Source organism: Neofelis nebulosa, chromosome 12 (assembly GCF_028018385.1).
Source record: "Neofelis nebulosa isolate mNeoNeb1 chromosome 12, mNeoNeb1.pri, whole genome shotgun sequence".
Lineage (NCBI taxonomy): Eukaryota > Metazoa > Chordata > Mammalia > Carnivora > Felidae > Neofelis > Neofelis nebulosa.
Genome location: NC_080793.1, coordinates 19,776,078 through 19,798,487, shown reverse-complemented (window position 1 = coordinate 19,798,487; position 22,410 = coordinate 19,776,078). Strand labels below are relative to the sequence as shown.

At 46.0% G+C, this 22,410-nt stretch overlaps 1 protein-coding gene across 4 annotated transcripts in view; it reads right to left on the bottom strand.

Annotated features, from left to right (window-relative positions):
* TNC (tenascin C) overlaps nucleotides 1-22,410 on the bottom strand; it is a 95,271-nt gene that overhangs the window by 44,681 nt on the left and 28,180 nt on the right. For all 4 annotated transcript variants that reach the window (XM_058694373.1, XM_058694374.1, XM_058694375.1 and 1 more), the window contains exons 2-10: nucleotides 21,738-22,331; nucleotides 17,416-18,825; nucleotides 15,865-16,128; nucleotides 14,752-14,867; nucleotides 13,620-13,776; nucleotides 9,940-10,209; nucleotides 8,498-8,683; nucleotides 8,168-8,257; nucleotides 6,465-6,728 (exon numbers count right to left, since the gene is read on the bottom strand). In XM_058694373.1, the coding sequence (XP_058550356.1) occupies nucleotides 6,465-6,728; nucleotides 8,168-8,257; nucleotides 8,498-8,683; nucleotides 9,940-10,209; nucleotides 13,620-13,776; nucleotides 14,752-14,867; nucleotides 15,865-16,128; nucleotides 17,416-18,825; nucleotides 21,738-22,194 (3,214 nt within the window). In that variant the 5' untranslated portion in view covers nucleotides 22,195-22,331. The remainder of the gene's footprint in view (nucleotides 1-6,464; nucleotides 6,729-8,167; nucleotides 8,258-8,497; nucleotides 8,684-9,939; nucleotides 10,210-13,619; nucleotides 13,777-14,751; nucleotides 14,868-15,864; nucleotides 16,129-17,415; nucleotides 18,826-21,737; nucleotides 22,332-22,410) is intronic.

Genomic DNA, 22,410 nt, shown 5'->3' with positions numbered 1-22,410 from the left:
ATCATACAGGCTCCTCATTTAACCCAAATTCATGCCCTGAAGCTCACCCAGAACCTCGTAGCAGTTCTTAACCACAAAAACGTGATCTTGATGAGAAAGAGAGGACCTATAACTCAAAGTGATCTGTCTGGTTTTGGAGAAAGAAAGGGAGAGTCACTCATCCTTAAACCCACTGGCCCTTGGGAGGCCAGGAGCAATGCTACAGAGATAAAACAGTTGTCTCCATGGCCTTGGGATTTAAGCACAGCTAAAATCAGAAGTGCATCCTTTCCAAATATTCTAGCAGTCTTCATGCATAAAAAACAATCTAAGCAACACATTAAGGTTAAAGAAATTAATCCTATAGCCCATAAATGTCCCCTCTTACCCTACTTCCTTCTTTTTTCTCCTCCTTCTGTCAAAACTGCTTGTCAGGAACTTCGCTGACATTGACGATTTTCCCCTTTGTGTGAATTAAATCACTGTCTTTCCTTCTCAGGTAACTGCTTTTTAAGTTGTCTCTCTAATTCTGACATAAAACTTTTTTTTCTTCCCATGAAGACAATGTGAGGAATCAGGTTGTGGGGGGTGGGGGGCAGGTGAGGGGAGTTCCCTAACTGAGGCAGGCAGGAGGTGATGATGGTTTGTCTGAAAGCTTTTGCAGTAAAGACGGATGGAGAGAGCACAGGAGGGGATCCACAGTGGGGAGTGTCTTTTCCTGAGGAGAACCATCTTCTTTGGATCGGCTTTTTTATATGCCACTGATACTATTATACAATGCCCCTCGCATCCTGCTTCATCTTTCCATACAGTTGACAGAGTAATTTTCACATAATGTCATGTGGCTCAGTAAATAGTAATAATCACGTGGATAATACTTCCACCAAAATGTTTGACTATTCTTCCACTTTTTTTTTTTTTTTTTTTTTTTGGCTAAGCAAATCAAGAAAGAGTATCAGTTCATCTTTAGTGAGCACTCTGTGAGTGTTTCCATAATGGGTGACATCCGTGCGCCCGCAATCTCTCATTAAATCAATGCTACTCAGATAAGTAAAAGCTGTAACTGTCGCTGAATAAACTTGACTGGGAAATTAAAGGGAGAGAGATAATAATTATGAAATTGGAGGGAAGAATACGAATAAAAATACAGCAGACAATAGTTGAGGTGGGGACCAAAAGGCTTCACATAAATGCAGACTCTACATTTCAGCAACAAACGACACACTGGTGGGCTCACTGCCCCAGAAGCCCGGAGTTTCCGCTGTGGAGTTGCACGCTGGATTTCTTGGCATTTCTTTATGAAAAGGCTGTTGTCTTCTTCTTACAGCTGTGCACTGGCATCTACCCTCTGAACAATGTCAGTGGGCCTGGGAAATCAGAATTTCGAAATCCCAATTCTATGCTCATGGTGGGTTGACCAGCTGGCCTGAAGGAATTTCTGGCTGTGCTAACTTTAAACCTTTAGATGTGCCAACTTTAAATCTTCCACCATCTTGAAGACAGTAATTACCAAGTGCTGGCTGATTAGGAATTCACTTTTAGTGTTCATTAATGGGAGACCGTGATTCTCCCACAGCGGGGGGATGGCCAAATTCAAGCCCAAGGACCCCAAAGGGTAGATTTAATTGCTTTGATCTCATCTTGAAAAGTCAAGATAATTAAAATTAAAAGCCTTGCCTGCCTGAAAACTTTTCAGTGACTCTTTATCACTGTCAAGAATGAAGCCAGAGCCCCTCAACACAATATTCACTGCCCCTTGTAGACAGTCTCTGATGATGTCTCCAACCCCATACCTAGCTGTTCTCCCCTCCATCATACAGCAGGACTGGATAGCTTATGTTTCACTAATGTGAAGTTGCTCATGCCTTTGAGTTTCTCACATGCTGTTCCTCCTGCTGGAAATGTCATTACCCCCTTCTGCACTTCCTTCTCCTTTTCCTTTTTGAGGACTCAGCCAAGTATCACATCTTCCGAAGAGCCTTCTCTGATACCCTTCCTCCCCTTTGCTTGGGTCTGGAATGGGTAGTTGTTTCTGCTCCCATAGCTTCCCACACTTCCCTCTCAAACAGACTAGCTATATTCTTATAATTTGGGTTTGGGTTCTCTCTTTCTCATTGCAACATGCATCGTTTCTTGAGGAGAGGGGTTGTGTCTTCCTGTTCTATATACCAGCATTGCCTGGCCCATAGCAGTCAAGTAATAAATATTTGTTGGATGGTTAAATATTTGAATAAATTTGGTTTGCTCCATGAAAAAATAAAAATGGCATCGCAGCAGAATGTTCTCTGTTACTTGCAGCTGTGACTATAAGCAAAATTCCACCTTTCTGCTTCCCAAACCCTGGAGAATTACTGGAGTATCATTGTTGAGTCTTATGCTGGTATGGAAAGATGCTTTATTGGCCTTGTGTTTTACATATTCTGTCTGCTTTGTCCTTTACTGCTTATGGCAAATTCATGGCCTCCACTTTAAGCAGGACTCTTATTCTGAGATTAAGCAGAGTATATTCTGAGTTTATCAGAACATAAAGGTGGGGTTAGGCATGGGGGAGAGGCCTTGAACACACTAATTTTCTTCAACACTAACAGGGATAGTATCTTTCTCCTCCTCCCTTCCTTCCTCTCTCCCTCTCTCTCCCTCTCTCTCTCTCTTTCTTCCTTCCTTCCATCCTTCCTTCCTCCCTCTCTGTTGTTTTCTTTCTTTCTCTTTCTCCCCCTCCCTCCCTTCCCTTTCTCCCTCCTTTCTTTCCTTCCTTTTGTATCCAGAGTAAGCTTAATTGAAGACAACAGAATAGCTTCCCTTCCCTTAATCCTAAAAGTATAGCATTTGGGCTGTTAATGCAAACGTGGAAGGAAAAGACCAAGAAGTTCAATGGAAACACTACCCCTCTGGAGTAGCTGGGGTCCCCGAATGCTCATGAAGCACACACAGTGTGCTTGGCTGTGCCTAAGGCAATGGGAATGCAGCACTGGATAAAAGGAAACAGAGTCTTTACATTCTGGTTAGTAGTAGGAGGCAGGTCATAGGCAAATAAATGAATTATTGAATAGTATCAGGCCAGGTCAGTGTCATGAGGAACTCTGGAGCAGCATGAAGGGCTAAATCAGGATGGGAACATGATTTCACACTGGTGGCCAGAGAAGTCTACTGAGATGACACTTGAGTTGAATAAAATGAGGGAGATGCCGATGAATAACTGGGAGAGGAGTGGCATTTAGGCAGCCGGTATAGCATGTACAAATGCCCTCAGGTAGGAGCAGACTTAGTATACTCAAGGAACAGCGAGAAGGCCAGGGTGACCACGGTGAAATGCATAAGGGGACAAGTGGTGGGAGGGTCAGAGAGATTGGAAGGGCCAAATTCCGTAGGGCCATGTGGGCTGGGGTAGGGTCCTTGGATTGTATTTCAGGTGTGATGGGCAGTTAGCTTATGCATACTTTTAATTTGGTGCTGCATCAATTCCACAGCTAGAGCTCCGGAATTCTCTGGGGGAAAAATGCTTTAGGGGCAGCCAATTCCACATCTCCATAAAACCCACAGATAATGAATAGCACTTCAGACTGCTGCTCTTCAGAAGTCTGTGATGCAGAACTGGGAGTTCCTTTCTTCTGAGGTTTGAACCTGAAGTCCTTTGACATTTTGGGACTCACAGCCACAGGGAACACTTGCCCAAGAGCGCCCACTGTATCTGTTTCTTTTTTCTTTCCATATGTATGTTCTTCCATATGGACAAGGCCAAGTGCCTTGTACTTACACATACTCCACAACCAAGACCTGTTGGTCTTTATGGGTCTGTGCAAGAGCTTCCCCCCATTTTAAGCCTTTCATGATGCCCAGGAGTCACTGTGTGCTTCTGCTGCACCCTCTGTACCCCCAACTCTAGAAAGTGGAGTGTTGTGTTGTTGTCTGTCAATCTGTTTATCAGCAAGTTCCTTGGAAGCACACATATGTCCTAACTGATCCAGTAGCCACAGAACTTAACTCATGGAGCTCAGTAGCAGTACATTATTGAGCGAGGAAATGTAGGAGACTTGAAAACATAGAATTCAGGAGAGGAAAGAAACGCCCACCTAACTTTTAAGAAAATTAAATTGTTCTATGGAGAAAGCCATAGGGAGAAATATTATGGAGATTGTGGAGGAAGAGCCAATAAAAGGAACTTTGCCCATTTTACTGAAATGAAGGACATCTTTAAATAGACAACATGATTTTTTGGAAACTGTATTAAGAATGCATGGCTGCGGAAATGAAACCACTGAGCCTTTGGGATGCCAAAACTGGGCTCTTAGTCAGAGACAAAGTAATTCAAGCCTGTGGTTCACTTAAAAGCTTTCATCTTCTTGAGCGGCTGAGGCCTGGGGCTTCCCCCCTGGAGACAGGAGATAACCTAGCTCCAGCCAGGGGGTAAAATGATTGAGGGGAGATAGGAAACTCTTTGATATAGCATTTGTCATACCCAAGGAAAGGCAAAAAGAGAGACGGGAGAGAGAAAGAGAGACAGAGAGAGAGAGAAGGAGGAGGAGGAGGAGGAGGAGGAGGAGGAGGAGAAAAAAGAAAAGAGGAGAAAGAGAGGAAGAAGAAAAAAGAGAAAGAAATGCTTTCTCTCTTGCTTTTCTGATTCTCTCTTGTTTTGCTGTCTCTTGACACCTCATGACAAGTTCATGTTTACAAATCTGAAACATTCAAATCTCTACCATAGAATTATTTCTTTTGGATTCTATTTTGCTCTTCCCTTCTCTAGGATTAAATTGTCCCTCCAGAGCATCCTTAAGGATCATCACATAGCTGGGTGGGAAGCAGTACATGCACAGAGTCCACAGAATTGACCACCTGAGCTCACTTTAGACTCTCTGAGGAGGCTGATCTTTTTCTACCAAATAGCCTTTCTCTCTCCAACAGTTTTATGTGGGCAGTGACATGCTGAGACAGAAGACTACCTTTCCTAGACTTGCTTATAGCTAGGAGCAGCCTATGAACTATGAGAAATCAACGGTGAGGTTTCTAGAGAGACTCATCTAGGAGGTACTACTCCCTTTTGTTTTTCGTTCTTCCTCCTCCATGCTGCCCAGAACACGGATGTGAAGGCTGTACTGCTAGAGCCAAGGACTAAGAATGGTGGAACAGAAACAGAGAAAAACCCAAGTCCCTGCTAACTTGGACCTGCTATGCCATACCTGAACCACCTAGGCTCAGATTTATCTTCTAAGAGAAGATATCAACTTCTGTTTTGCTTAAGTGACTGCTATTTGAGTTCTCTGTTACATGTAGGTGAAGGTATTCATTCACAAATGACAAAGACTCTTCAAGGCATATCCAAATTTGCCCATCATTACAACCCCTTTTCTGATTTTCGAGATTGAGTTGGAGTAATATTTCTTCCCTAAAACTTTCTCTGGCTGCCCCTGATTCTCCCATTCACCCCCTTTCCTTGACTGCCTTCCATCCATCTAACATTCTAGTTAGTCTCCCTCACAGACAGGGAGCAGGAGCCCATAAGTGAAAATAACAATGCTAAGTATGTGACCCACTTGTCCCTCAAATATCAGCACAATACTGTGTATTCAGTGGGTTCTAGATAAATACTAATTAAATCAAGACTAAAGAATATTACTTTCAAGCCTTATAGAATTAACATTTCTGCCTATACCTCTTTGAAAAGTTTGGGGCCAAAATTATATGCACATATTTTTCATGTAGGAAGAATGGATGGTTTTTCTGATCGTTTTTTCAACTTAGCCACTGAGGAAGGGTGGCAGCAGGTACAAAGAACAGGATAACTGGGGTGGAAGGGACATTGGAGATCAGGATTTAGCAAACCAAGTTGGCCTCTTGACGACTAGGGAAAAAGAGAAAATGGGAAGGGCGCTGTGAAAGGCTGCTCAAAGGACCATATGCAAATTTTCAGGTAACCTTAGAGGGAAGCAAAAGACCTGGAATAAAAACATTAGTGGGAGGGGTGCCAGGCTGGCTCAGTCAGTGGAGCCTGCAACTCTTGATCTCAGGGTCGTGAGTTCAAGCCCCACATTGGGTGTAGAGATTACTAAAAACAATAATAATAATAAATACATTTAAAAAACATTTAGTGAGAAATAACCGAAGAATTATTACCAACGTCATGGCCGTCTTGAAAAAATAATGAAGTGCAAAGTAAGTTATTGTTAGGCTAAAGAGAGGGGGGACAGAAAAAACCCCAGAAACAATTTGAAAGAGTCTGTAAAATGCACCAAATTAATTTAAAAAAAAAGAACCAAAGACAAACACCAACCCTGATGCTTTAGGTTCTCCCAGGAAGAAATATTTAGCAAGCACTAAGTGATTTCCCAGCAGGAAGACTTTGCCGCAGTGTTACTTATGTCGAGGAGGCACGAGGAGAGACAGTTGCGCGTTTTCTCACTTGCTTTCCCTTACGGAGACAGGCCGACTTAGGGGCCTGCAAACCTCGGAATCAACAGAGGGTGTGGAGGGAGCTCAGAGGCCGACCTCACCTGTGGACGCCTTCACTCGCGCCGGCTTGCTCTTGTGCCTGCCCTTCTCGGCTGTGAGGAGGATGGTATATTCCTGCGCGGGTTCCAGGCCTCTCAGCACGTGGGAGGTGGCATCTCTCGGAAGCTGCACCTCCACCGGCTGCCCTGAGGGAAGGCTGTAGTTGAGGCGGTAGTGGTCAAACTTGGCCGAAGGCTTCCTCCAGAGCAGGGTCAGGTTGGTCTCCGTGGTTTCAGAAACCCGGAGGTCCTTGGGTGCATCCATGTCTGGGAGGAAAGCAGAGAGAGATGAACATTCCTCAGGCTGGGAGGCTGGGCTGCTTCTGGGGCTGGAGGGCAGCTCTGGGCTCCAATCCCAGCTCTGCATACAGGGGCTGGCTGGCTGTGGGCGACTTTCCCCTCTGAGCCTGGGTTTTCACTTTTGTCAACTGCCGCTGAACGTTGCCTTGGCATTTTGGAAGATTAAGAAGAATATAGTGGTACATCCATACCATGAAGTACTACTCCGTTGAAAGCATCTAAAAAGAACTTTTAAATAACTTGAATGGACCTTGAGAGAATGACACCGAGGGAAAAAGCCAATCTCTGGAGGCTGCATACTGGGTGAATCTTTATATGTAGCATTCTTGAAATAACATTACAGGGATGAAGGAAAGAACAGGGATTTGCCAAGGGTTAGGGAGACGGAGAGAGAGGGAGGTGCCTGTGGCTACAAAAGAGGGGACAAAAGCGATCCTACTGATGGACTATTCTGTGTCTTAAAGACACCGGTGGATTAAAAAAGCTGCTGCTGATAAAATTATGTACAACTAACTACACACACATACAAAAGTGAGTGCATGTAAAACTAGTGAAGTGTGCATAAAGTTGATAGCTTGCATCGATGTCAGTTTCCTGGTTGTGATACTATTCTAGGATTACGCAGCTTTATCCATTGGGGATCTCTCTGTGATATTTCTCGTGATAGCATGTGAATTGACAATTAGCTCGAAATGAAAAGATAAAAAAGAGTATGTGTGCAAGTGCTTAGCATTGGCTCCTGCATAAAGAGGAAGCTCCACGAGGCACGATCTATGTTCTCTCTGTACACCAGACCCTTTTTCTTCGTGGTGCCTGGGGGAAGTAAGGAGGAGGCTGATGGAGAAGTAGGGGGAAGAGTTTCCTTTCCTTTCTTGCTTTTTTTTTTTTAAATAAATTTTCCAGGAAAAAAAAGAAAGAAACTTGAGGAAAGAACCAATGGCTTCACATCATACCGCTCCTTACCACCCTCATCCAGAGGCTGGAGCTTCAGGATGGAATGGATAAGAGCAAAGTCTGTCTGAAACCGTGTTCCTGCCACTTCTCATCTGTGGGACGAGGGTACATAATAAAAGTCAGGTGTTTCCTAAGAGAAAACCCCCCAGATATGTTTGGATTGGTTCATGGTTTACCAAAAAAATGGAAATGATTACCAACTTAAAAAAGTTTGCAGGTTTCTTATAAACTCTGGTTTAATTTCTCCTAAAAAATTCTTGTTCCCCTCAGTATCATTGAGATGTGGCGTGCTTATGTTACTTTGGAATTAGACATCTGGGCTGGATGATCCTAGGGGCCTCTTTCTCCTCTGTGTGTCTACTGTTTCTTTCAAAGTAGGTTTTCTGTCGCCTGGGCCCTAGCGTGTCTGTATGCAGGAGCCCAGTGGTGGTGGGGATCCAGGGGCATCTCACCTGTGGCCGCATTGATGGTGGCCGGATCGCTCTCCTTGTCGGCCTTCACGGCAGACACTCCGATCCCATATTCAGTTCCCGGCCTCAGACCTAAGTGAGAAAGAATGTGCAGGTCAACATTATTCAGCCCCAAACTGGAAAGACTTTCAGGGGATCAGAAGAATGGCCCTGAGCTGCCTGTTGCTGGAGGCCGTGATTTCTCAGTGTCTGGTATGTTCTACAGACTGAGTCACTGAATTCCGAGTGAGAGAGGTAGCTGGGAACCGCAGCATTTTCTCCTTGTGGAGGGCTGCAAAATGGGGCCCGCTGGGTCTGGGGTGCGCAGCTCACCTGTGAGCGTGGTTTTGGTTGTGGTTTGCTGGCTCCTTGGCACTTCCACCTCAGCATGGTCACCTCCGGAGATGGGCGCATACTTAATTCTGTAACTGTCAATGGCTGCCTTGCCATTCCTCCACTCCAGGGTGATGCTGTTGTCCGTCTGGGAGACGCGACGGAGATTCCTGGGAGCATCCAGGCCTGTGTGGAAGAGGAAGGGACATTTATATCACAAACACCAGGCACCAGGAGAGTGGGAGTCTGACAGTTCAAGCTGAAACATGAAAGGCACCTACCCTTGGAGAAAAACGACAGTATCTCCCCCACACCCACCTGTACTGCTGATGCACAGATGGAAACAAATACTGCATGTAGGGCACCTCTCCCCTTTACTGATGTGTGTGATACTCTAGTCATGCACGCGCTCCCCAGATTTTGTGCTTAAAAAAAATATATAAACAGAAACTTACAAATAAGGCCTGTGAGTATAAGTAAGAACTGGTCTGTTGTGCCCATCGCTGCATTTCTAATAAATCACACGGAGCTCACTGAGCTCCGAAGAAAATATTTATTGAATCAGTGATTGATTGACATCTTGGAACTTTTAAAAGGCTGCCACAGGCTAAGAGGTTACAGGCCTCTTTGTCATTCATGCTTTCCATAAACTGTACTTTATTATGAAAATATTTATTTGAATTTTATTTTAATCAGCTTTTGTCTGAGACTGTCAGACCAGCAGCATCTTCTATGTATGCTTTTCTTTTTATTTTATTTTCTTTTTATTTATTTTTATTTTTTAAATTTTATTTTTAATGTTTGTTTATTTTTGAGACAGAGAGAGACAGAGCATGAATGGGGGAGGGTCAGAGAGAGAGGGAGACACAGAATCTGAAGCAGGCTCCAGGCTCTGAGCTGTCAGCACAGAGTCTGACGCGGGGCTCGAACTCACGGGCCGTGAGATCATGACCTGAGCCGAAGTTGGACGCTTAACCGACTGAGCCACCCAGGCGCCCCTATGTATGCTTTTTATTTTTATTTTTGGAAGGTTATTTGGGTATAGTTTTTTTTTTTCTTTGAAATACTACTCTCTAGGGGCACCTGGGTGGCTCAGTCAGTTAAGTGTCCGACTTCAGCTCAGGTCATGATCTCGCAGTCTGGGAGTTCAAGTCCCATGTTGGGCTCTGTGCTGACAGCTCAGAGCCTGGAGCCTGCTTTAGATTCTGTGTCTCCCTCTCTCTCTGCCCTCCCCCCACTTGTGCTCTGTCTCTCTCGCTCTCTCAAAAAAAAACATTAAAAAATATATATTACTCTCTACAATATTTTAGAATAAACACTTAAAGGAATGAAGTTTCCCTTTCCATTGTCCTACTGTAAAAGGAGCCTGGAAGGCACCCTAGCATGGAGTGAGAGAGGAGTCACAATCCCTTCCTGGTTGTTCACAGGCAAGGGCCCGTTACCTGTTGTGAAGGTCTCTTTGGCAGGGTTGCTGGACATGTCGCCCCTGCGGGAGATGAGGGACACCTCATACTCGGTGTCCGGCTTCAGGTTCCCGATGGAATACTGGTTCTCATCATGTGTGAGATCGATGGTGGTGCGGTCGCCGGGCACGTCTTTGATTCCGTAGGAGAGCTCGATGCTGTCAATTTCGGCCAAGGGCTTGAACCAAGTGATCAGAGCAGTGGTGTCTGTGACATCTTTCACCTCTATCTGGCCGGGGGCATCCAAGCCTGTTACAGGCAGACAACGGAGTGGTTTCAGAGACTGGGGCCAGGGCTAGGGGCTGAGCAGAGAGGGGCTTGCAGCTATCCAGATCCACTCCTGAATAGGTAGGTGTATACTGACCATCTGACCTTTTTTGTCTTTCTGAGTCTCAATTTCTTATTTGACATGCTATAAATAGGGATGATGCCACTACCTTGAAGGATTTATTGGGTTTTTTTTTCGCACATTAAAGGAGATAATGTTCACAAAGCATCTAGCACAGAGCCTGGAGCATGGCAGTTACATGATAAATGGTCGTAGCCCTGTTGTTATTATCAGTACGGTTCTCTTAAGTTGAAGAAACATGCTTAGGGCCTATTTCATTAGAAAACAAACAAACAAACAAACAAACAAACAAACAAACAAACAAACATTGATTTAGTTTCTCTGGCTTTTTAATTAGGCAAAACTGCCTGGATGGTTGATGACTTCTCCATTAGAATTATGGAGCCAAAAAGTGAGGCCACCCCTAGCTTGGCCAGGTATGGAGAGTCAGTTGTGATGAAACACTCCACACAGAAAGTCACAGCCATCCCAAGCCTCGCCATCTTTGTGCCTTTGTCTCAGCTCTCCTCCCACCCCACCCACTCTGGTGTTATCGTGTTGTGCTGTGTGTGTTGTGTTGTTGTGTGGTGACAGCAGGCGTGACATGCTATTTATTTCTTACCTCCTGGCCTCTGCCCTTGCTTTTCCTTTGTATCTTCTTCCTGAGATTGCCCTTTCCCCTCCAAAAAAATCTCCCATTCAGCCTTCAGAACCTCACTGATATGTCCCTTCCTAACGAGGGCCCTGTTTGACCCTGTTGTAATCAGGTAAACACATTTACCCTTCCCAACGCGTATAAAGTTTTAGTTACATAAGATGGATAAGTCCTAGAGATGTGCTGGACAACACAGTGCCTACAGGTGACAACACAGCATCGTACACTTCACAACTCATGGAGAAGGTAGACCGCATTCTAAGTGCTCTTGCCACGATTAAAAATACGAGTGCCTTAATGCATTTTTTTCACTGTTGTGTACCACATTTCTCTACGGTTTATTCAAACTGTGTTATTTAATTTAGATAGGGCCTAAATTCATTCATTTAGAGAGTGGGTCCTTGAACCCTTTTAGTACCCAGCATAGCAGCAGACTTTGTCATTTATGTCTTCATTCTTTTTATTTTTCTCACGATATAAACAATTTTAATGCACACGTTAAGACAGACCAAGCATTCGGTAAATGCCTAAAATTAAGATATTAGGGCATTTAATTAGTGTTTATTTCTTCAATTTAAAAATAGCTAAGTTTGTGTTTTCAGCATTGGTTGAAGAAACAATATCAAATGAAAGGAACTTTAGTTTTATATAGGAATGAGAAGGAGGAGTAAGTCATAGCTGATTGTGAGAAACCTACACGGTCCATTGTTTGAATTCAAAGTGTTGATCCATCTGTCTCAGCTTACAGACGATGAACCCATAGAACGCACAATGAAAATGAAGCTACAATTCCACCGTGAAGCTGCCTGTACCGTGTGCTTACAGGTGCCAGCAAGCACCCACACCACACCTGCTACGGTCCTTAGCAGCCCTTTCATAAGAAGGCTGGATCAAGTCAAGCTCACTGATCACCCCCCAAATCTGGGACCCTTGAACAGAGGACACTAGCTCTTACTACAATGCCAAGCACAGTGCCTATCATGTATGTCCTCACTCTCATGACAACCCCGTAAGGACACTGTGAACCCATTTTCCCGATGGTAGGGTCATTAAAGAAGCAGACTTGCACAAGGTGACAGTAAGCCGTGGAGCTGGAATTCACACTCGGGTGTGTGTGGGTCCAAAGCCCGTGCTCTTTCTCCTTTAAATGTGAACGCCTCTCAAAAGCATCCAGATGCCAGAAATGGTTGTCATACAGCCTTATACAGATACCAGAGGGAAGGAGCCAAAAATGCTTTGTCACCCAAACTTTAAGGTCCTTTAAGCCTGGATAAAGTTCGGGTATTAGCAAAATGAACACATACACGTCTGCCTCTCAGTGTTGATATTTATGTGATTAAGGAACTTCAGGCATTGGGATGTTTGCCCTGCTTAGAAGAATAAAGCAGCCGATCCCCAGAATTAAATTGAAAAGAAAGGGACAGACAAAAGAAAAATTTTTTTGTAGTTTCCCTACAAAAGCAAGTAAGCATTTGCTTGATTTCTTCTATGCCTTGGTGGTGATCTAATGATTTTTTTCCTGTTGATACCTGCTTTCTACCTACCACAGAGGGATGGTGTCAGCATGATGGAAAACACTTGCTTACAGAGGAGACAGTCTAGGAGTTGGCTCAGAGCTAGGCAGAATGTGCAAATATTTAAATGCAAGATGTTCTTTCTTGTCATTAGTCAACAGATTTAACTTTTCCAACAATCTCTTGCCAAAAAGAATCAATTCCTGAAACAGTTGGCACATATGGTATCTTGAAGATAAAAAGGTTTTCTCAACTGGCAATGCAACATCATTTTATTTGTTTATTTATTGATGTTTAACAAATTTGCTTCTCGGTAAAACAGCTCCAAATTCAGATTGATTTTCCCCTCACCAAAGGATCTACTAGTGCCAAATTCTATTCTATCCTCAAGAAGCTCTGACATGTTTATTACTGAGTGACATTTAATTTATGTTCCTATTGGAGACAAGGGGTCAGCATTCTACATAAACCAGAGGCTAGTCAGTGCTAGTGGTAAGGGGATTGAAGTTACAAAACTAGACCCTGCTTACAGCTCTGCCCCTGATATTGTTAACCATGTGGTGTTTGTTAAATTGATTTAGATTCTCTAAGCCTCAGTTTCTACTAATAACAATAATATTTGCCCTACCTCTCTCACAAGACTGGTATATAGATTAGGTGATGTGGTATGGTCTTACCTATCTTGTACCTGTGCCCCCTTTGAAATGTCACTGTGAGCCTCCTCTCATCAAGAGACACATCTATTTCCTCACCCCTGAAATCTGGACTGGCCTTGAGATTTGCTGTGACAGAGTGATATGGTGCCACTTTTCAGCCAGTCCAGCTGCCGGGGGAGCAGGCCCAGGCTGGCAGACTGAGGCTGAGACACCAGGTGAAGCAGAAAGGCACCATCCTGGTTAAGACCACCGAAGGCCAAGCAGCCCCCAGCCCGCACAGATGTGTAAGCGAGCCCGCTCAAGAACAGAATTGCTCAGCTGAGACCAACCCCAAATCATCCCCGTGCAGAACCATTGTTTTCAACCACTAAGTTTGGGGTTTGTTTTTTATAGAGCAAAATCTAGCTCAAGCAGATGTTGTGTAAGGGGAAATGTTATCAACCAGAGGCGCTATGGGGTACAATCAGCTTTGTCACGGTGTCAGTGCTATTAAAGGTGATACTCACGGGTAGTGGTCACCCTCTTCAGGCCTGGGCCCCGGGTATTATTTTTCACGATGTGCAGAGAGATCTCATACTCTTGCCCAGGAGCTAGGCCAGTTTGCCTGTATGTGGTCTCTGGTCTCCTCAGGCTTTTGGTGATCTCTCCCTCATCTTCTTTATTCTGAAAGATAGGAACACCTTGGTAAGAACTAAAGGAAGGGGATGCCTGGGTGGCTCAGTCGGTTAAGCAGCTGACTTCGGCTCAGGTCATGATCTCACAGTTCATGTGTTCAAGCCTCGTGTTGGGCTCTGGGCTGACAGCTCAGCTCAGAGCTCAGAGCCTAGAGCCTGCTTTGGATTCTGTGACTCCCTCTATCTCTGCCTCTCCCCTGCTTGCACTCTGTTTCTCTCTTTCAAAAATAAATACACATTAAAAAAAAAAAAAAAGAACTAAAGAAGGTGCCAGCCTCTTCTTTCATGTGATTTACTCCTCTGAATCCCTTCCTTCACTAAGCACTCACTAGGCATCAGATCACCTTGGCAGGTGCTGAGGACACAGACATGATAAGGACATTTCTCAAGTTTGCTTCTCCCTTTTGTAAACCAATCTGCTCACTCCTCTGACACTCAAGTCAAGTGACAGAATGTGAGAGCCAAAGCAGTTCTAGAGCCACAAACTCAATCCTTCCTTTGATAGACCGGGAAGCCAGCATCACAGAAGTTGGGTGGCTGTCCCATAGTCACGCAGTTAGTTAGTAGCAGAGCCTGGGCTTGGACTCAGGAACCCACTTTCCTGCCTCATACGTGCTTTTAGGCCCAGAGAGAAGGGATACTCAATCTCAGATATGCCTGGGGACATTTGGAGACAGAGGTCATTTCTTCTCTTCTTTGCCTCCGAGTAGAGATTTGCCAGACCATGAGGCACAAAGGGAACCTAAAGATGGCTTAGCATCTATCTGAGCTCACAGCCCTAAGAGCTATGTTTACTGACTTCTTAAAATAACTGAAAATATATATGCAAACATGCAGGGGCTAAGCACAGCCCTGACCCCCACCAGCAGCTAAGGAAATAAAGTTGATATAAAAGTGTGTAGAGCCCTCGGACCATCTTTCAGATCCCTGAGGTCACATATGCCCACTCCTCTGGGTGCCTTACCATATTCCGGAAGATGATCTCCCACGTCTCAAAAGCGATGTCCAGAGGATCCCACTCCACCTCCACAGATGTCTCCTTGATGGACTTGAACTTGAGGCCTTCAGGTGCAGGCAAGTCTGTCAGGAAGACCAGAGAGAAGGATTCTGCATGTGTGTGTGGAGAGTGACAGAGCAGTGATTCCCCTAAACCCCACTGGTGGATGCCTCACTCCGTTAGGGCTGGAGTGTATTTCTGACTGCTTCAGGGATACTGTCTACTGATGAGGCAGTGTGAAAATTAACATCGGGACCCACCATATGATTAAACACTGGCAATTTTGTATGGTTAAACCTGTTATGTAGAAGGGTTTGGAATCAGACAGAATGGACTCAAATCTAAGCTCCACCGTTACCAGCTTTGTGTGCGTAAGCAAGTTGTACCAAGAGCCTTAGCTTCTTCACTCAGGAGGGGGAGGTAAGTATGCCTGTTTCTTTTGGGGAACTAAGTGAGGACTGAGTGATATACTGCATCACGTAGATTGCTGGGCATGCCTCCTGGCACGTGGCCCACATTTCATACGTGGCAGCCAATGTTATTATTGCTAAGCAAAGAAAAAGATCAATTTCTAGACACAACTTGCTTTTAAGGTATGAAGGTAATTATACTGATATTGGATTCTTAAAGGAATAACTTGAACTCTGTAAAGTTTCCACTTTGTAAAAACATATAGGGATGGTGAGCTCCATAGAAAGGCTGTAGTAGAACAGAATGGTTAAGAGTATCAACCTGCAACCAGACTTCCAGGGTTTAAATCCTCACCATTTATGATTTGGGATGAGATACTTAACCATTCAGTCTCAGTCTCCTCATCTGTAAAATGGGTTAATACTTGCCCCTATCTTATAGAGTTATTATGAGTCAAGTGAATTAGTATATGAGGGGTTTCTTTAAAAAAAAAGATTCAATGGGTTTAGCTGGATCCCAAGGTCTTAATTGGTGTAATTCTGACAGGACAGCTATACAGCTATGGGGGCAAAGGTGGAGCAGGGACTCATGGGGGTGGTGGTTATGCACTGGGCAAACAGAGGGCGGTAGAGGCTGTCAGGGGGTTGGGGGTGGGTTCTGCTCACTCACAAGTGGCCACCCTGGCACTGACGGGAATGCTCTTCTTGTTTTCCAGGATGGCGAACACGCGGATAAAGTACTCCACACCAGGCTCCAACTCCCGGATGGTGGCGGATGTCTGGTCCCCGGGCACGCGGAACTGCATTTCCAGGCCATCCTCGTGGGTGGGTGTGTACACGACGAGGTACTCGGTGACCCGCATCTCATTGTCCCAAGCCAGGTTCACGGTCTCTTCTGTCACTTCTGTCACAACGAGGTCTTTGGGAGGGGACACTGGAAGGAATAAGAAAGGACAGCCTGGGTCGGGTTTTGTCAGTAAGGTACTCTGTGAATTCTCTCTAGGTTTGTTTCCCTTGACTTGTCCCTTCCACGGCCAGTCACAGAGGCCTAAAATCCAGCTTCTGTTTTCTAAAATGAAAAAGGTCATCAAGGACCCCCTGCTGTGATCCAACCTTAAAACCTTTGGTGGCCTTCAGGCTAAAGTTCTGGGCCTGCAACATGGCCTTCTGGTTTCTTTGGGACCTGGCCCCTCTGAATTCTCTGTTCTCTGGATATTAGTTCAGATTCAGGCCATCTGCATGGGAACGTGCAGCCTGAGCTTAACTCCCGGCTCTGAACTTGAGGTCACACGCTATTAGTGCTGGAAGGCTATCTGGGACTCATTTGGTCCAATTCTTTCATTTTCTAGATGTGAGTGAGGCAGAAGAACTGGCCCAACTTTGTGTATCTCATCACATTTGAGGCTTACACCTCCTCCTTGCCAGCCTGCTGTTCTTTTCAACCAGGCTTCCCTGCCTTGGGCACACATTTATTTATTCCTATCAATAATACCTTTAATCAGAGCAGAAATTCTCTATTACAACACGTACGGTATGGGTGCGTGAGAGGGGTACAAAGACCCCCCCCCCCCCCTCACTGAACATGAGCATTATCATTCTTGGTTGTATTTTCACTCACTGTTTATTGAGCACTTACTGTATACTGTGCCTTGTGCTGTCAGGATAGTGTTCCTTTAAGGAGCTCATAATCCTTGGGATTAAAGACTATTATGAAAAAAAAATGATTTAAGAGATGGGCCTGCCTCATAAGTGATTAGCACTCACTCTCTAGCTGAGTGTGCAGTTAAAACAGTTTGTTTAATGTAATCTCACTGTCCATTCAATTGAGCTGAGTCTTTGCTTCCATCCAAATAGAGGGCTTTAGTTTATTTCTGGTTCGGTGTCAGTGGGGAGTAAGAGAGAAGGCTCATATTTAGCAAAGAGGCTGTTAAAATCATTTTGTCTACCTCACCATGGGCACTGGGCGTTAAACTTGGGGTAGACGAGTCAGGTAAACCAAACAGCTCTACCATGTATGAGCTAGGTGTCCTTGGGACAATTCTATGACCTCCCTGAGCTTCTGAGCCTTCAAATAGATAGCCCCGTGACAGGTGAATAACCAGGGCCTCCGTAAAGGTGTGCATGTGTGCGCGTGTGTGCGCGTGCACACAGGTGGCTCTCCAAAGCGCACCCGCCACAGGCTCCCTCACAGCCAAGGCTGCGCTGGTTCAGTACGACTCACCCTCGGAGCAGTCCTCCCCGGCATGGCCCTCGCTGCAGATGCAGTGGCCCTCCACGCACTGCCCCCAGCCACTGCAGTCGTTGGGGCAGGAGCGACGCCCACAGTCCGGGCCCTCGAAGCCCTCCTGGCAGACGCACTGACCGTCCTCGCAGCGGCCCCGGCCGTGACAGTCTCCGGGACACCTCCGCTCCTTGCAGGCTGTGCCCATGAAGCCTTCACGGCAAATGCACTGCCCGTTCACGCAGCGGCCTTGGCCGTGGCAGTCGCCTGGGCATGCGAGCTCCGCGCAGTCAGGGCCCGTGAAGCCGTGCTCGCACTCGCACCGCCCGTCCACACAGTGGCCCCGGTTGCTGCAGTCCCCGGGGCACCGCAGGTCGCGGCAGTCTTCGCCCGTGTAGCCGTCATCACAGACGCACATGCCGTTCACGCAGCGGCCATGCCGGTGGCAGTCGTTGGGGCAGCTCATCTCACTGCAGTCATAGCCCTGGAAGCCCTGCTCGCACACGCACTTGCCCTGCACGCAGCGGCCCCTGCTGTGACAGTCGTTGGGGCACCGCAGCTGGCCGCAGTCCTCCCCTGTGTGGCCCTCGTCGCACACGCATTGCCCGTTGACGCAGCGGCCGTGGCCGCTACAGCCATTGGGACACCTGAGCTCACTGCAATCCGCGCCCGTGAAACCGTCGTCACACTCACACCTCCCGTCGACGCAGCGGCCGCGGTTGTGACAGTCGGCGGGACACCTCTTCTCGCTGCAGTCGGCCCCGGCGAAGCCCGGCTCGCACACGCACTGGCCCTGCTCGCACCGGCCCCGGCCAGAGCAGGCGTTCGGGCAGCTGAGCTGGCCGCAGTCCTCGCCCGCGAAGCCCTGCTCGCAGTAGCAGGTCCCGTTGACACAGCGGCCCCGGTCGAAGCAGTCATTGGGGCAGATGAGCTCGCTGCAGTCCTCACCCGTGAAGCCCTCGTCACAGACGCACTCGTTTTCCACGCACCTGCCGCGGTCGTAGCAGTTGTTGAGGCACAGGGGCTCGTTGCAGTCGTGGCCCGCAAAGCCGTCCCGGCACACGCACTGGCCGTCCACGCACCTGCCGTGCTCCTCGCTGCACGGCACCGGGCACACCTCCTGGCTGCAGTCGGCCCCCGTGTAGCCTTCGAAACACACGCAGACCCCACTCACGCACTTGCCCTGGTCGTTGCAGTCACTGGGACAGGCCAGCTGGCTGCAGTCCTCCCCAGTGAAGCCCTCGTCGCAGACGCACTGCCCGTCAAGGCACTGGCCCCGCAGGTGACAGTTGCCTGGGCATTCAGGCTCAGAGCAGTTGGGGCCTTTCCAGCCGGGTTCACAAACACAGCCGCATCCTTCCGTGCTGAAGTTCCCATGGCCACTGCAGAAGGGCCTGGTGTCCAGGCGGCCTACAAGAGAGAAGAGGCAGGCTGCTGATTGTAAGCAGCTGGTTTCCAGGTCACCACCTGTCAAACCCAGCTTCAAATTCAGCCAGAAGAGGGTGGCACCCTCTGGCTCCAACTGGCTTAAAAACTAGTTGCTTAGTGTGTGAAATCAGAGGGGACTGGCATCCAATTAGAGTAGGCACGGATTCGTAACCTGTACTTTCTGAAATTGTACATTCATGTGCGAGATTGTGTGTTAATGTGTGTATCTGTGTGTGTGTGTGTGTGTGTGTGTGTGTGTTTGTGTGTGTGTGTGTTCTCCCCACCTCCCTGGGGGAGGATCTATAGTTTTTATCGAATTTTTACATATTCCCAGGACCCCAGTGATTACAAACCACTGCCTTGTGGAACAGGTTATGCTGGGCCATGTTATTTTTCCCGCACCTAGCCAAGGTCAAGCACATAAGAGAACAATTGTTTCACGCAAGAAATATTTGTTGAACTGAACTCTGAATTCTGATTCTGGCTCAATAGCTGTGCCGCATTTGGAAAGACACTTAGATGCTCTGAAGATCAGTTTCTTCATCGGTCAAGTGGTACCAAGAGCCCACTTCCCTTGGGTTTATCAGGGTTAAGTGAGGACATTATGAACCTACTCTTGTTCTCATTGTGATTTTCTCCTGCAGAGATTTTGGGGTTGACTCAAGTTGGTATGTGGGTTTACGCTCTACAGCAGGGAGCAAGGCAATTAATAAAATGGTTGGAAAGGTAAGAATTAAATATATGTTTTCATGTATGGTAGCCACTAGACACATGTAGGTGTTAATTGCATTGTGGCTAGTCTGAATTGAGAGTTGCTAAGGAAATTAATTAATTTTTTTTTTCAACGTTTTTTATTTATTTTTGGGACAGAGAGAGACATAGCATGAACGGGGGAGGGGCAGAGAGAGAGGGAGACACAGAATCGGAAACAGGCTCCAGGCTCTGAGCCATCAGCCCAGAGCCTGACGCGGGGCTCAAACTCACGGACCGCGAGATCGTGACCTGGCTGAAGTCGGACGCTTAACCGACTGCGCCACCCAGGCGCCCCTTGCTAAGGAAATTAAATACATATAGGATTGCAAAGACTAAGCTTAATGAAGGGAATATAAAATATCCTTTTTTTGTATTAATAATTTTGTATTGATTCCAGGCTGAAAAGTGGATAATTTGGCTACACTGAGTTAAATAAAACAGTTGATTGAAATTATTTTTACCTGTTCCTTTTTCATATCATTAGTGTGACTACTGAAGATTTAAGAATACATATCTGGCTCATGTTATATTTCTACTGGACAGCACCACACTGAATAATTATTTCAACCCAGTCTTTAGCATTAACCCTGTTGTGTAACTCCCATTTGCATTTTCCAGGGAATCGATAGATATTGAATATAAAGTAATTTGTGTATAAAGAAAACTTTTTTTTTTTTTTTTTGCCTTGGAAACCTAGAGCCTGCCCTATAGTACTCTCCATTTACGGTGATTAGGCCTACTCTTTTTAAAAAAATGTTTTATTCATTAAAAAAATATAACTGTTAAACATACATATTGAAATATGTCTAAGGTTGCTAATTGTCAAATAAATAGAAATTAAAATAACGAAGTACCATTTAATCCTTATATTACTTTCCTTCCAAATTTTAATAAATACATATGCATTGTAAAATAAATAAATAAATAAATAAATAAATAAATAAATAAATAAATAAAAAGTTTTATTTACTTAATTTGAGTGAGAGAGAGAGAGAGAGAGAGAGGGAGGTAGAGGGGCAGAGAGAAAGAAAATCCCAAGCAGGATTCACGTTGTCAGTGCAGAGCCCAACACGAGGCTCAAACCCATGAACTGTGAGATCATGACCCGAGCCAAAATCAAGAGTCAGACACTTAACTGATTGAGCCACCCAGGCACCTCAATTAGGACTACTCTTGAAATACCTTATCAAAGTGCTTTCTGGTAATTTTTTCTGAGTGGCAGTAATAAAGAGGTTCATCTCTGATTTGAAGCTACTTAAAGTCCCGGTGCTCTGTGCTCTGTCAGCTCTAGGGAGTAGAGATGAACACAATTTGGAAGTGGCAAAATTCCCAACAAAGAGGATGCCCTGGAGACAGAGTATCATGGGGGGAGTGTGAGTTCTGGAGACCACAGGTACACTCAGAGCTCCTCTCTCTTATTACTCTTGGTGCCCTTTTTGAATCTCAGTTGTCAGATCTGTAGAATGGGAGTATTAAACCATACTCCAGAGGGTTGTTGGGAGGGTTCAATGAGATAATGAGTTACAGTGCCTGATACATAAAGGGGCTCAATGCATATTGTGATCGTCATTGGAGTTGCCATTATACTGGAAGATTATTTTCCAATTCCCAGATTTAGTACCACCATAAACAGAACTGTGTCTTTGTAAAAACACCAGGGTGTGGGATATCGTGGCTCAAGTCCTACCTCAGCCACTGGTGGCAGGACCTTGAAGAATCCCATCCTCCTTCTGGACCTTAGTTTCCAAGCCTGTACAAGGAGGTGATGGGGCCATATCAGCACCTTTCAGGGAGTAATCTTGGGCCAGAAACTTCATAAATATGCTCATAGGTTTTGAGGTAGAGAGTGTGTAGATCCTGTGGTCAAATAAGTGTTAGAGACTAGCCATTAAAATGGAACAAGATTTTTCCAAGCAAGACTTCTCAGAAGCCTAGAAACTCCTCTGAGAAACATTTGTCATCAAGACTCTCCAAGAGCAGAACAGAGATGGTTACATTCTCCACATTTATTTGACCATAAAATCTCTTTTCAATGAACACTTTGTGAGGCTAGTTCCCACAGGGAACCCCTTTGGAAACAACTGATGGATCTGGCCACGCCCATGATTTCTCCCATCTGGACAGTGAGGCGCTGGGCGTACCTTCAGCAGGCTGGAGACAGCAGCCTGCTCCTGTGGTGCACTGCTCCCGCAGGGAAGACACCATATTCTCCAGCTCCTCCAGTCTGCTCAGAAGCTCCTTGACATCAGGAGCCGCGGCACAGCCACAGGCCCGCCGGGGGATATTGATGCGGTGTGTGAAGACGATCTGATTTTCCCCGTCTACTGTGTGCTCCTGGAAGCTTTCACTGGGCTCTGATGGTGGTGGGGCCAGGTCTTTCTCCCCACTAGCGGATTCCAGATCCACTGAGCACTGGGAACCTACTGGCAGCTTGATGTTGTAGACATGGTTAAACACCACTGGCTGGTGTTCCTCGGGCAGAGTGACATTCACCCCACTCTGTCGCTTGTGCCGGATGACCTTCTTGAGGACCCCACCTTCAGTAGTGAGGGTAAGCAAAGCTAAGAAGATGCCCGCCAACATCACCATGGCCCCCATGGTGGAGGTGGGTTTGGCTGGGTGTTTCTATGTTCTTGGATCTTAGGGTGTCTCACTCTCAAGCAGAAGTGGGGATGTGGAAGCACAGAGTAGAATCCAGATCAGTTTGTTCCTGATCTTCTTGAAGGAATTCTCTTCTACAATAAGGGAAAACAACAAGTGTGTTAGTTCTATTACTGATTGAATCTATTGAATATCATCATTCCAAGTGAATTT